This window comes from Anomaloglossus baeobatrachus, chromosome 3 (genome assembly GCF_048569485.1).
Source record: "Anomaloglossus baeobatrachus isolate aAnoBae1 chromosome 3, aAnoBae1.hap1, whole genome shotgun sequence".
Classification (NCBI taxonomy): Eukaryota; Metazoa; Chordata; class Amphibia; order Anura; family Aromobatidae; genus Anomaloglossus; species Anomaloglossus baeobatrachus.
This window is the reverse complement of record NC_134355.1, coordinates 619,045,951-619,060,289: the sequence shown is the minus strand read 5'-3', so window position 1 is coordinate 619,060,289 and position 14,339 is coordinate 619,045,951. Positions and strand designations below refer to the sequence as shown.

Here is a 14,339-nt window from a genome sequence, read left to right as displayed (position 1 = left end):
TAATTTAATTTATTCACTCCACTGAGGGGAGGAGCCGGGACCTCAGCTGTGAGCCGCAGGAGTGCCCTGATAAATCGTGCAAGTCCCGCAGAATCCGGGACGGTTGGGAGGTATGCTGAAGGACATATTGGCAGATATTTCGCATCCTCTGATATTTGCTGTGTCCTCCGAACATGCACCTCCAAGACTAGGCTCAAAATGCAGTGTGAACAGAACTTAACCTGTCAGCTGACGAGACGGTCCAGAGAATTTTATGTAGTGTGCAGTTGCATTAATGGATTTTCCAGTACTTATCTGTTTGCTACATTGTCCATACAGGAACATGCCCAGACCATCTGCAAGGTCCTGTCCACAGCGTTTGACTCGGTTCTCACTGAGAAGACACGAGTGCCTACAGAATGACGACCTGCTGGGATACTGACGACCCTACCAGGATTATTCTGGAATGTCTTTTGCAGAAGAAACCGCAGTCCAGGACTTGTCAGGACATGGATGTACCCCAGAGCTGTATTTTTATATGCACCCATTGATGCCATTAATAATGTTACTCACAATCCTCTAATATTGAGGTTCCAGGTGTGACGCTCCTTCCCCTTATTACACGGGTGGAGGGGCGATGGTACAATATTTATCTGTATATACCTATACAAGTGTGGACTCTGAGCCGGGGCACATGGGGACCTATGGTAGAAGTTTATTGAACACCATGAGGAACTATAATTCTGCCTCTCCAGTTGATGGGTCCAACACCAAGTCACTGATGGGTCCACACAAAACAATGGTGCATTGTCCCATTGTGCACTAATATTGCAGTGCTGCTAAAACTTATTGGTACAAAAGGCTTAAATGGAATCTGTCCGCAGGTTTCTGCTATTTCATCTGAGAGCAGCACGATGTAGGCCAAGAGACTCTGAATCCAATGATATATCACTTAGATTACTGGGTGCAGCCGTTCTGACACAGTCAGAATTTTTAGCTTTAGCCATGTAGCAGAGCCGAGAGAGCTGTCCCCGCCAACGCCAGGCTCTCTATAGAGATTCTACATTGACAGTGAAGTATCAAAGAAGGGGACATGCTGGATTGCCATGCACGTGACATTGAAGTCCGAACGATGATAAGGGTCCTGCTGGTTAAACAGGCATAGCAAAAAATAAACAACATCTTGGATCTTGACAAGACAAGCAGCCCTGAATTCTCTGTCTTAACCCTTGCAGCATGCTGTCTCCAGTTTACATAGCAAAAACCTGCTGACAGATTTCCTTTAATGCCTTGTTCTATCCCGATTTTAGAAAACTTTGGTATTATTGAAACTATGGTAATTCCAGGATACACTGGATACTTTGGGAAGTATTTTAGCTGCTCGTATATTCTATTCCATTGCTTGTTTTCAGCCAAATCATTGTTATTGCTGCAGTTCATACTTTAATGTCCCTTGTGGGATAAAAATCCATCTGTATAGCTGCCCCCCGACTGAATGTCTCCAGATCAGCCTTTTTTTGTATATTGTACACACTATTGGGAAGATTTATCAGAACCAATGTAAAAGAAAAGCGAGGCAGATACTCCTGGCAACCAATCGGGTTCTTACCGATTTCCTAAAGGGAAATCTACTCTTATACGTTTCCTTTGCACTGATTTTGATAAATCTCCCGCCATGTTTACATCGGCCATACCTGGCCCCTTCCTCATTCCAGTTGCATTCACTTTAGCAGTTACTCTTGTGTCCTAATAACAATATTTTGTACATTCCTGTTAAATCTCTGATGAGCTGACTCTTCCTTAGCACAGGAGTAATAAATATTTCTACCGGGGATGACGGTCAGGACCCCCATTGGGCTTGTATAGTTAATTATTAGGGATGATCGAATACTTCGATTATTCGGCTTCGTGAATATTTTCAGAATACCTCGCCGCTATTCGACTATTCGCGAATATTCGATGCGCAATGTAAGTCTATCGGAAACCCGAATAACAACTATTCGGTACTATTCGGGCTTCCTATAGACTTACATTACGCATCGAATAGCGGTGAGGTATTCAGAAAATATTCGTGAAGCCGATTATTTGAGGTATTCAATCATCCCTATTAATTATATTTAGATGTTTTCCAGACAACTGACAACAAGACCACAAGAAATATATTTATTGGGTCAGGAGGCCACGTCAGTACTGTACAGTTTAGTCTAGAACAATATAAACAAGTGCCAGTTTTCTCGGTGTCACTGGTAGTATGGTTTCTGCCATGGATTTTGCTGTTGCAGGTACATACAGTGGATATATGTCATGGTTCGCCTCCCCGTCCACATGACTAGGGGGCGGAGCCTTCTCTCGGGCCTCACTTCCGGACCCTGGATGCCTTAAAAGCTGACATTTCCAGTGAGCCAGTGCCGGCTATAAGCTTAGCATTGCTTTGCCTGTGATTGCTGGTCCTGTGAGTGATATCCTGATCTGTCTGTTCCTGTGCCCCCGTGCCCTTGTCTGTGTTCCATCCCCTGGTCATCCCTCCTGTCCTCTCTCCTATTTCCCCACTCGGTTGCTTCCTCCGGTACTGAACTTGGCCTGACTTTGACTCCGCTTCTCCTCGTTCCTCCGGTCCTGCTTCTGCCCGTACTGTGTTTGACCCAGCCTGCCTGACTATTCCTTGCATGTCCTGCAGTTCTGCTTCTCAGCTGTGCTGTGAGGTAGTGTATGAGAACGCTGTGTATTCACTTCCTGGTTCTCATTGCTCTGTGTAGTGTCTTCTGCTGCAAAGCTCTGGCTCCCCCTGGTGGCAGCATTACAATATAAAAAGTCTACACACCCCTATTATATTAACAGGTTTTTGTCATGTAAATGAATCATATCAGGAATAAATTATTTCAGAACTTTTTACCCCTTTAGTGTTACCCAAAATATGTACAATTCAATTGAAAAATAATTTGAATTTTTTTGGCGTAAAAAGAAAAATTAAAAACTAAAGTAATGTGGTTGGGTAAACTTGTACACCTTTAAACTAATACTTTGTTGCGCTATCCTTTGAATTTACGATAGCAGTCTTTTTGGGTAGGAGTCTTATCAGCATGGCACATCTAAAATTGGCAATCTTTGCCCGCTGTTCCTTGCATTAGCTCAAAATCTATCAGATTGTGAGGATATCTATGTACAGCGTCATCTTCAGGCCACCCACAGATTTTCAGTTGGATTCAGGGTTGGGCTCTGGCTGGGCCATTCAAAAACCATGATCTCCTTGCGAAGCCATTCTTTTGTTGATTTGGAGGTGTTCTTTGGGTTGTTGTTGTTTTGCTGAAAGGTGAAATTCATCTTCAGCTTTTAGCAGAGTCATGAAGGTTTTGATGCAAAATTGACTGATTTTCGGATCTGTTCATTATTCCTTCCACAATGACAAAAGCCCCAGTTTCAGCTGCCAGAAAACAGCCCCAGAGCATAATGCTGCCCCCTCCATGCATTACTTTGGGTATGGTGTTCTTTTCGTGATGCACAGTGCTGTCTTTGCAGCCAACAGACCTTTTTTAATTCTGGCTAAAAAGTTCAACATTTTTCTCATTAGACCATAACACATTTTCCCACATGCTTTTTGCAGACTTGATGAAAGTTTTGGCAAAATATAGCCAAGCTTGGATGTTTTTGATTGTAAGAAAAGGCTTTTGTCTTGCCACCCTACCCCTACAGGCCAGACATAAAGGATACAGGAGATTGCTGTCACATATAGTACACAATCGATACTAGCCAGAAATTCCTGCAGCTCCTTTAATGTTGCTGTAGCCCAGACCAATTTTCTTCTAGCATTTTTATAAATTTTTGAGAGACATCCAGTTCTAGCTAATGTCAATATTTGTCAAATTTAAGCCGCTTCTTGATGACCATCTTCAGTGACCCATTGTAGATCTAATGGCTTGGAATTTTCTTCTGTACCCTTCTCCTAATTGATAAATTATAAAAAAATAAAATATTCCTTTGCTGTGTTGTAAGCTGTTTACTGATCATGGCTTTTGCTGTAAAAAATGGCAGGAAAATCATCCTAAAATAGCTAAACTTTATATGGGGTTAATCAGAATCCCTGTAACTGATGGTGGCTGTGTACTGACTACGTGAGTGTAAATGTGATTGGTTAATTGTGAACACAACCACATTGCCTATTATAAGTAAAGGCTACTTTACACGCTGCGATATCGGTACCGATATCGCTAGCGTGGGTACCCGCCCCCATCTGTTGTGCGACACGGGCAAATCGCTGCCCGTGCCGCACAACATCGCCCAGACATGTCACACATACTTACCTGCCCGGCGACGTCGCTGTGACCAGCGAACCGCCTCCTTTCTAAGGGGGCGGTTCGTTCAGCGTCACAGCTGCGTCACTGAACCGCCGCCCAATAGAAGCGGAGGTGCGGAGATGAGCGGGACAAACATCCCGCCCACCTCCTTCCTTCTGCATAGCGGCTGGGAGGCAGGTAAGGAGAGCTTCCTCGTTCCTGCGGCGTCACACGGAGCGATGTGTGCTGCCGCAGGAACAACTGCGTTACTGCTGCAGCAACGATTTTTGAGAATGGACCCCCATGTCACCGATGAGCGATTTTGCACGTTTTTGCAACGATACAAAATCGCTCATAGGTGTCACACGCAACGGCATCGCTAATGCGGCCGGATGTGCGTCACCAATTCTGTGACCCCCAACGAGTTCGCATTAGCGATGTCGCAGCGTGTAAAGCCCCCTTTAGTGTTCACACTTATGCAGCTGCATTATTTTAGTTTTCTTATTTTAATTCATCTTTCAAAATGATTTGTTTGTACTGAATATGGGTATCATTAAAGGCAGAAAAAGTTCTGAAATAATTCTTTTACTGATTTTTTACATGACATTTTAGCAGGGGTGTGTAGACTTTTTATATTGACTCTCTCTCTGTTGGGTGTAGAATAGGACACATTGGCGTTCATGTGAGACGAGCGTTGTGTGAGGTCTCTGACAGCTGCTTATCCACCGCTCCATACTGAATTAAGCAGGACATATAGCTGTGTTGGGATATATTCAGTTATAGAAAAAAGACCAAAAAAAACATGGCGCTGCATCAAAATTGCAGGGTTTTTTTTTATGCATTTTTTGCTACTGAGCTTCTGAGGGGAAGTAATGCATTAAAAACACTAAAAGAAGTGATATTCTACATTTATAAATAATAAAATGCTCCACCGGTCAATAAGTGCCAGGAAATAGAAGCAACATGTGAATGAGATTTTAGAAATCTTATTATATAAAATACTGGGGGCTTTTTCTGCCCTAAAAAAATGGGCGAAAAACCCCATTACATTATAACAAACCCTAATGTGCCGTAAGTTCTTGATCAAGTGTCCTTCGTAGTGTGCATTATGGGACTTGTAGTGTTTACACCTGTAACATGTTCTGAGTTGTTACAAATTAGAAAACTACATTTCCTAAAATGCAATCCAAGATGTCTTATAGGATCTCGTCTAAGATAATCGGGTTATTTCCGTCAGGCCATAACATTACAAGGGCTAGGACTCTTGCTTCGGAGGCTTCGGTCTGTAGGATAGACAAGCTGGCAGACTACCGGTTGGCATCCCCATATCACAGGGTGGTCTTTGCCTCCACCGTGACGTGAGTTAGGCATTTGCTGTTCATCTTAATGCTGAATTTCTCATTGTGGTACATCTGATTTGAAAATACTTTTTTTTTTGCCTTTTGTTACTTTTATGTAATTGCCTTATATCTGTCAGTAAAGGTTATAAAAAATAATGATGTACTATAATAAACCTCAAGATATTTGCGGTTGAGTGCGGTAACTGTGGTTGTCCGAGCAGAGATCTGTGCTCCAAGGAGGACTGCGAGGAAGAGGAGGCATCATGTGAGGAGGGAGGAAGAGTCCGGCAGGCTGATCTGTATATGGAGCTCGGTCTGTAGCCATGGAATACACTGTTAGGAAAGGGCTTCCTTTACGGAGCTCAGGAAAACATTTTAGGCTGCGTTTACATCTGCGTTGGAGCCTCCTTTGATGACCCACATCATATCAACTACAATATTGTGCTGATCAGCATGATGAGTAGAGAATAGCGGCAGAAGAAATAACATAAGAGTATGAGGGCCACCTGAAATAATTGGGCCAAATGAGGTTAATAAAACACTACACCACCTTTTCAATTCCATATTAAACATCCCACTGAGCTCCTCCTTGGAACTTGATCATGCTCAAATCCCTCGATCCAGAATGCCCAAGAGATGTGATTGCTGGCTACATAGTGTGTTATTTTTGGAAAAACAGTGTTTTATACTTTTTTTTTTTTGCCCCAAAAAAGCGCTAGGGCTTATTTTTGGAGTAGGTCTTATTCTTGGAGAAACATGGTTAGGGGTAAGTTTACCCCTCCAAAGAAGCAGAACCCACCCCCCCCTTCCCAAGATACTCATACTTACTAGACCCCGGACATCTGCGTGGCTCCCAGCAGGTATGCTGCACTCTGTCTTCACCTGCTTCTGGCCGCACATACATCCGATTGCACGCACGCACGCACGCACGCGCATGCACACCAGATCGCGCGCAAACTCACTAGTCACTCACCACATCCGGCAGTACAGAATGTGTCCAGCCACAGGGGAAGATGGAAGGAAGTTACGCATCGCAGGTCATGTAAGCATTCCATTCACCGCACTGCGTCTCAGGATTCTCTGCCGGCCAGAAGAAAATCAGTATTGCTGGATGTGGTAATTGTGTGTGTGATCGGATGTGTGCGGGTGTGCAATCCACTCTAGATCCTCCCGCTCAGCATCTGGTGAGTGATTGCGGGGTGTCCGTTGTCTATAATGAAGTGTCCTGCAGCTTTCGTTAACTTTTTTAGCTGCATGTACACTTCATTATTGAACCGTAACTAGGGCTTATTTTCGGGGTAGAGCTTATATTTAAGCCTTGCTCCGAAATTGCTGAAAATCCCTGCTAGGGCTTATTTTTGGAAAAACACGGTACATATCAATAAAAAGCTGCCATAATGTCACTGGCATAAACTGCAGGCAAAATAGAACACAAAGGGAAAAAAATACCAATACTTCCGGACATTTCTAAATGGATCCTACAAAAGATTGGAAATATTAAGTCACCACAAGGTCTCCAACACATGAGGTTTCGTTTAAGAGTTTGAAAAGCAGGAAGGGTTCTTGTCCTCAGCCACCCAAGAGATGTTCATGCATTCACAGCAGCTGTACACATCCATCCTTTCATAATATCAGACTGGCCCCCTCTACCCACAGAGCTCCAAGGGGAAGATCCATCTCGTCTTCTCCCATGGAGACCGAGGGAACCCAGAAGATGAAATGAAGGCGTTCGAGTGAGAGCAAGGAAGGCTATTTAGACGATTCCAGTCCCACCTGACTGAAAATTTTTCACATTTATGACCTCAATTGCATAAAAGAACAGGACTGTTTGTGATGTATTATACTGATAGATATAAGTAACTTTTCTTGAACATCCTTCTATGTTTACAATCTGACAAATTGAGGTTGTGAGTTTTGGAGACATTTTTTCTCTTTTTTCAGGAACAAATCCCGTCATGTGATTTTTTTTTTTTTCCTGAAGGAAAAAGATTTCTCCGAAACTCATAGAAATGAAGTCACTGAAAAGAATCCTCTGCATTGGTCCTTACTTCGACAGTGCTGCATTTGATCCCCTTCTTATGCGATTTATCTGGTTCTATGTGGGGCTGCAGCAGCCAGTTTGTGCGTCTCTTGGTTGTGACTCACACAACCCCTCAAAGTGACCCTGTCGGAGTCACATTCCTGTAGGTAGTTCTGATATTCTATTTTTTTCTTATCTTTCTCTATACTTTTCTTCTCCTCTACCCCCTTTTTTTTTTTTTTTTTTTTTTATTTTTCTCTTCGTGTGGGTTTCTTTGATCTGACGCAATTATGCCATCAGTAAAATTCAGTTCCCTAAATACAAAAGAATTCAATATTCCTCAAAAAAGGTTGAAAGTTCTTTATGGTGCATAAGCAAAAAGTACAGGCACTGATTCTATAGACATATAATAGCATAAGAGATCGATATTATACGAAATGGTTCCACAGTGCTAATTTAAAATCACGTTGAGGGGTCTCCATAACATGGCAGAAGTCCTTGATTCATTAAGTTGTAGATTCATGTTTGGATACTGTGGAAAGATAATCAAACTCAATATATTTTCTATAATGTACACTCTTATGGGTTGGTATTGTCACACTAGGTACGGGGAAGTACCAAGTGAACAGGGAAGGGAAGGTAAACCCTGCGTCTAGGAAAGGGGGAGATGGTGGCCTCTAACCTAACCTACTGCTGGTTCCTAACCGCCCTACATAGGTTCCGCACCTATGCGTCGAGCCGCATACCTGACCCTAGGTATTCCTAGTGCTGGATCCTAAATACAGAGTGGGTGGGATGAGCTCTTCGTCAACCCTGCTAAACACTAAAGAAGACACAGGGAGCACACAAGCATGGGAAAAGCGCATGAGCTACATATCTCCAGATGCCTCAGAGATGAAGTTAAACAAAGAACAGCAACGATCCTACAGATGAGTGCAAGTCGATTACTTGCATCCAGACCTTGAATGAACTGAATATCACCAGCACAAGTCCAGTGAAAATGAGAGAATTTAAACCCAAGGGGAAATAAAGAGATTAGCAGCTGAAGGAAAGAGGAACTCTGCAGGGTCCTAGAGGGAAAACAAATGTCTGGTATATCATGAACACACAAGATAAAGATGACACCTTTTAGTCAAATCCACACCAATCCTATAATAGAATTGACTTATTTTTAATATCATCATGTTCTTTCCTGGCAACTCCAACCTACCATAGGTAATTTCGTCTGACCATGCCCCTATTTTTTTTTTTTTTTTTTAAACATAACTCCCCCAGACAGTCCAAACCGTGACTAGACTCGAAGACTCAATCACAATCTGCTCAAAGATTTTGTTTGCTTTTCCAATCTCAAGGATTCAATTGATTTCCTCTTGGCTACACACTGTTCAGATAACATGTCTTTACCTCTACAGTAGAAGCCCTTAAGGGGTGCTTCACACACAGCGAGATCGCTGCTGAGTCACGTTTTTTGTGACGCAGCAGTGACCTCATTAGCGATCTCGCTGTGTGTGACACTGAGCAGCGATCTGGCCCCTGCTGTGAGATCGCTGCTCGTTACACACAGCCCTGGTTCGTTTTTTTATTGTTGCTCTCCCGCTGATAAGCACACATCGCTGTGTGTGACAGCGAGAGAGCAACAATCCTGAATGTGCAGGGAGCAGGAGCCGGCGTCTGACAGCCTGCGGTAAGCTGTAACCAAGGTAAACATCGGGTAACCAAGGTGGTTATCCGATATTTACCTTTGTTACCAGCCTCCGCCGCTCTCACTGTCAGTGCCGGCTCCCTGCTCTCTGCACATGTGGCTGCAGTACACATCGGGTAATTAACCCGATGTGTACTGTAGCTCGGAGTGCTGGGAACCAGCGCTAAGCAGTGTGCACGGCTCCCTGCTCTCTGCACATGTAGCTGCAGTACACATCGGGTAATTAACCCGATGTGTACTGTAGCTAGGAGAGCAGGGAGCCAGCGCTCAGTGTGCACGGCTCCCTGCTCTCTGCACATGTTGCAGCACAGCGACGCGTGTCGTTATGATCGCTGCTGCGTCGCTGTGTTTGACAGCTTAGCAGCAATCATAACAGCGACTTTCAAGGTCGCTGTTATGTCACAGAAAATGATGACGTAACAGCAACGTCGTTGTCACTTAGTGTGAACCCAGCTTAAGTGTGTATTGAGGGTATACTGGGGCTCATGAGCTGCTCTTAAGCAGATAGCCTTGGACAGTGTTTTCTTGATAAAATAATGGCCCTATATACTTGTCTGTTTCCACGTTTTAAAGCCAATGGTGTTCTTTCTGCTCCATTTGCCATCCTTAATGGAACAAGACAAGGGTGTCTTCTTTCTCCTTTAATATATGTAATAGTTATTGAACACTTGGCAATTGCAATCAGGAATAACCAAGTGAACATAGGCCATAATCAATACAAGACTTCCCGATACACAGACCGTATTTTACTAATGAAAGCATTTGAGCAATTTGGTACTCTAAGCAATTAAAAATGAATTATTTTAAATCTGAGGTGTCACACGTTTCCCCGGCTTTGTCAGACATTCAGATAGCGAAAAACAATTTTCCCTTTCAGTGGCAATCAAATATTTATGTATTCTCATCCAGTCTAACCTTAGCTTTATTCTCTAAACTACCATACCCTCTTGGAAATCACTTTCAATGTCTTCACCATATATGATAAAAAAAAACAAAAAAAAAAAACAACAATTCTTCAGAACCAGTATAACGCTTTTAAAATGGCTATTCTCCCCAGGCGAATTTTATGCTTTTCTAACGTTCCTATTATTCCAGTAGGGAGCTTTTTCAGAACATTTAAATCTGCTTTGATCAGGTTTATTTGGAAACAAGCTAGACCTAGAATCAAATTTCACATTCTCTCCCGTCCTAAACCTTTGGGAGGAGCGGGTTTCCCAGACATGCGGTTGTACCATCAGGTGTTGGTCCATCTGTTTGACTAGCACGTCCATTTAAATTCACAACAATGGGTTATGATAAAGCAGGAATTTTCCTCTGTACCCCTTAAAATCCTCCTTGGATTCAAATAAAGAACAAATTACAAATAGCGGCACAGAAACTTTAACTTAAGGTAGTATTGCAGACCTGGGATCAATTGACACAAGATAACATTCTTCCAAGACCTTACAACCCACTCACTCCCATAATTCAAATTTGGAATTCCCACAAGGTAATAAAAGGGATAAATTTATTCGTTGGAACATACATTCTGATATACAGTTATATTATATGTATAAAGGAATGAATATTCCTATGAAGAACTTCAAACTCTAGATCCCCCACAAAACCTCTCTTGGTTGGAGTACGAGCAGCTGAGATCTTTCATTTGTCTGTGGAAACAAGACTGCACTCTTAACCTGTTCCACCTGCCTCATTTGAAGGCCTATTTCTCCAAGACTTACCACCCGCTCATCTGATTTTGCTGATATATAATGTCTTAAAAGGGTGGTCCACTACACAGCATAGTGGCCACACATTGATGTAAAGCTCATAAAGAAGGCTTTTCTCAAATACCTTGTGTAGTCAATTGTGCCTCTGAGTGGCGCTATTGCGGGCTACTCATCCCCATCACTTGACCCCCAGGCTCTGTGACCTCTGAGATCCGGTGATGTCATGTCAACTTCCAGTTGACCCAAAATCAACAAAGCGGGCCCCAGTCTCCCTGAGTGACTGGCTGTGGGCGTAGCTTCACCGCTCATCACAGCCCAGCATCTCACACGCAATCTCCTTCACTGCAGAGCACCACAAGCAGTAGTGATGCTGGGCTGTGATGTGTGGTGAAACTCCACCCACAGCCCAATCACTCAGGGAGTCTGGGGCCGCCTCGGTGATTTCCGGTCAACTGAAAGTTGACGTGTCATCACCGGATCTCAGAGGTCATGGAGCCTGTGGGTCACGTGATGGGGATGAGTGGACCACAGTACCACCGCTAAGAGGCAGAATTGACTACACAAGGTAATTGAGACAAGCCTTCTTTACGAGCTTTACGTCGATGCATGGACACTATGCTGTGTAGTAGATCACCCCTTTAACTGAATCCATCCTACTCAGCGGACCTCAACTATATTCACGGTTGGGAAACCGAGATGGGCACGATCTTCTCGGAGGAGGATAAATAAAAGACATTTCTGTTCACTCCCGAAATGTAAGTGGCTGAGTATGCTCAGGAAAGAAATTGCAAGATTTTGACAAGGTGGTATCAATAGCCAATGAAATTACATAAGAGCTTTCCCTCTGTATCCCATTTGTGTTATGGATCGTCATACCTTATGTTCCAGATCGGTATTTGGTAGGAGTGTGATAAAATAAAGCCTTTCTGAGGTGGTGTATTTACTGCGTATCTTGAAGGGGTTGTTCACTACTAGGACAACCCCTTCTGATTCCACAGGTTTACTCCAGGTAAAATAATAAAGCCTATACTCACCTCCGCGCCTGGAGGGGTTCCAGCGGTGTCCAGGATCGCGGTGCTGGAGCTCACGTGGGGTTGTGACATCACACAAGCCGCATGTCCAATTAGCCCTGGTTTCCTTCTTCACCCCTTCCGACCAAACAAGCAATCAATAGGAAGTGAGTGCAGCCGCAGAGCTCACTTCCTGTTGATTAACTCGTCTGGTCCGAAGGCAGGGAGAAGGAAGCCGGTATTTATTGGACACGAGGCTCACGTAACGTCACAACCCCACATGAGCCCCAGCACCGCGATCTTGGACATAACTGGAAGAGCACCGGCTATGTAGGTGAGTACCTACTGTATCCTCACCCATCCCTCGTAGACTGTGAGCCCTCGCGAGCAGGGACCTCTGTCCTCCTGTACCTGTCTGTGCCTTGTATTGTTTATGATTAATGTACCTGTTCCTATTATGTATACCCCTTTCACATGTAAAGCACCATGGAATAAATGGCGCTATAATAATTATTAATAATAATAGTATAGGCTTTATTATTTTACAATGTGGACTCAGAAGGAGTTGTCCTAATAGTGGACAACCTCTAAGATTTATGTTGAACAAATTGCCCCTTCTCCTCAGGTAGCCATTTCTGTCTACGCTTCCAGGTCCCATTACTGTTCAAAAACATTTTACGACATTCTGCCTAATTGCAGCACGCTAACTGATGCCTGCACGCTCTGATCTGTTCAACAGAAATTCCCTCTGAGTGTCAAAAAGAATTCTCACATATATGCCATATGGAAGATCTCAGAAAATCCTGGAGACAAGGAGACGTTTGTTTGATTATAACAAACCTGGATCCTTTTTAGTGATTCACCCAAATTCCAATCCTTACATTTTGTGAATTCTATCAATTTTTTCTTTCCTTTCTTCTTTGTTTCCCCCCCCTCTTTGCCTTGTCTATCCACATCCTCCACTTTGTTTCTTCTCTTGCTCCCTCCTCCTTTTTTATCTCTTTAAAATTGAAACTTTTTTTTATCTGTTATATTTACGGAGCTTACTTGGGTGTTTGGGCTTTTACCCACTGCTTTATATTCCTCTTTTAATGATACAGATATTTACCTGTTTTATTGGAACTTTTGTGTTTATAGCATTGATTACAGTCTGATGAGTGGTACATTCACTGCACTAACATAAAAGGGACAGGTATCTGTATCTACGCCCTGCATGGTCTATATTTTCCCTTTCACTTCCTCTTTCTCCTTATTTTACAAAAATGCAATAAAGTTTGATTAATCATAAATATTAAATTATAAATTGCATAGTAAACAGATGAACACAAGGGGGCGCTCACTAGTCCGAGTCTTTTAACTTCTCTTCATTTTAATTTTTTTTTGCAAAGGATGTGGCGGTTTCATGAAAATAGTTCTCATCTAACTATTGCATTCCTTCCACACACCTACGCTGTTGAGAATCATCAAAGAAGAGTTGTTCTTTGTGCTACAGCCAGATAGATGGTCGTTATTACACGTGAAAAGACTAGATAGTGCCGATTGCAGATAAACGTTCCTTATAGACATAGAATATGAAAATGCTTTATAGATATATAGTTTTGTCCACAAGCAAGATCTAATAACCACCAGCAGAATTGTGAATTGGAGAATAATAAAGCCTGTAATTCAGGATTGGTACAATTTATGAAAATCTATACATAGTATTTGTATGTGAACTTAGGCAACAATTGCTATAAATACTTTTGTGCTTTGCATATTATTTACACCTTCCTTTATATTTGTTAAAGGGAACCTGTCACCAGTTTCATACCTTGTAAACTCAGCCCATCACCTTAAAGCATGTATATGTGGTTAATACCACTCCTTTATGCCCTCAATGGTGCCCTCACATATATCAGAAAAACTCATTTAGGCTAGGGCCACATGAGCGTATGATATTCGATGCGAGTGAAGATGGGCAGTGCAGAGGACAGTGAGGGATAAATCTCCTCATGTCCTCCATTGCCAGTTGATGTGATTATCGAACTGCACTCCGGTGTCATCCAAGTGCAATGCGATGTTTCTCTCGCACCCATAGACTTGTATTGGTGTGAGTGAAAATAGATCAAATTTCACCCGCAGCATGCTGCGACTATTTTCTCGGTCCGGTTTTAGGGCTGATAAAATAATTGCAGATGGGAACGGCCCCTTTGAGTAACATAGGTCCAGGTGGAATGCGATTTTTTATTGCATTCCACTCGGACTGTTTTACTCGCCGTGTGTCCTAGCCCTTATTCATGTCCTGCTCCGTCATTGTGGGCTCCAGTCT

General features: G+C 42.9%; 1 protein-coding gene across 3 annotated transcripts in view; it reads left to right on the top strand.

The window, feature by feature from the left end:
- The window catches only part of ITGB1BP1 (integrin subunit beta 1 binding protein 1), a 34,702-nt gene extending 28,937 nt beyond the window's left edge, over window positions 1–5,765 (top strand). For all 3 annotated transcript variants that reach the window (XM_075341091.1, XM_075341090.1, XM_075341092.1), the window contains one exon: window positions 319–5,765. In XM_075341091.1, coding sequence (XP_075197206.1) covers window positions 319–402 — 84 coding nt within the window. In that variant the 3' untranslated portion in view covers window positions 403–5,765. The remainder of the gene's footprint in view (window positions 1–318) is intronic.
- The last annotated feature ends 8,574 nt before the right edge of the window (window positions 5,766–14,339 follow it).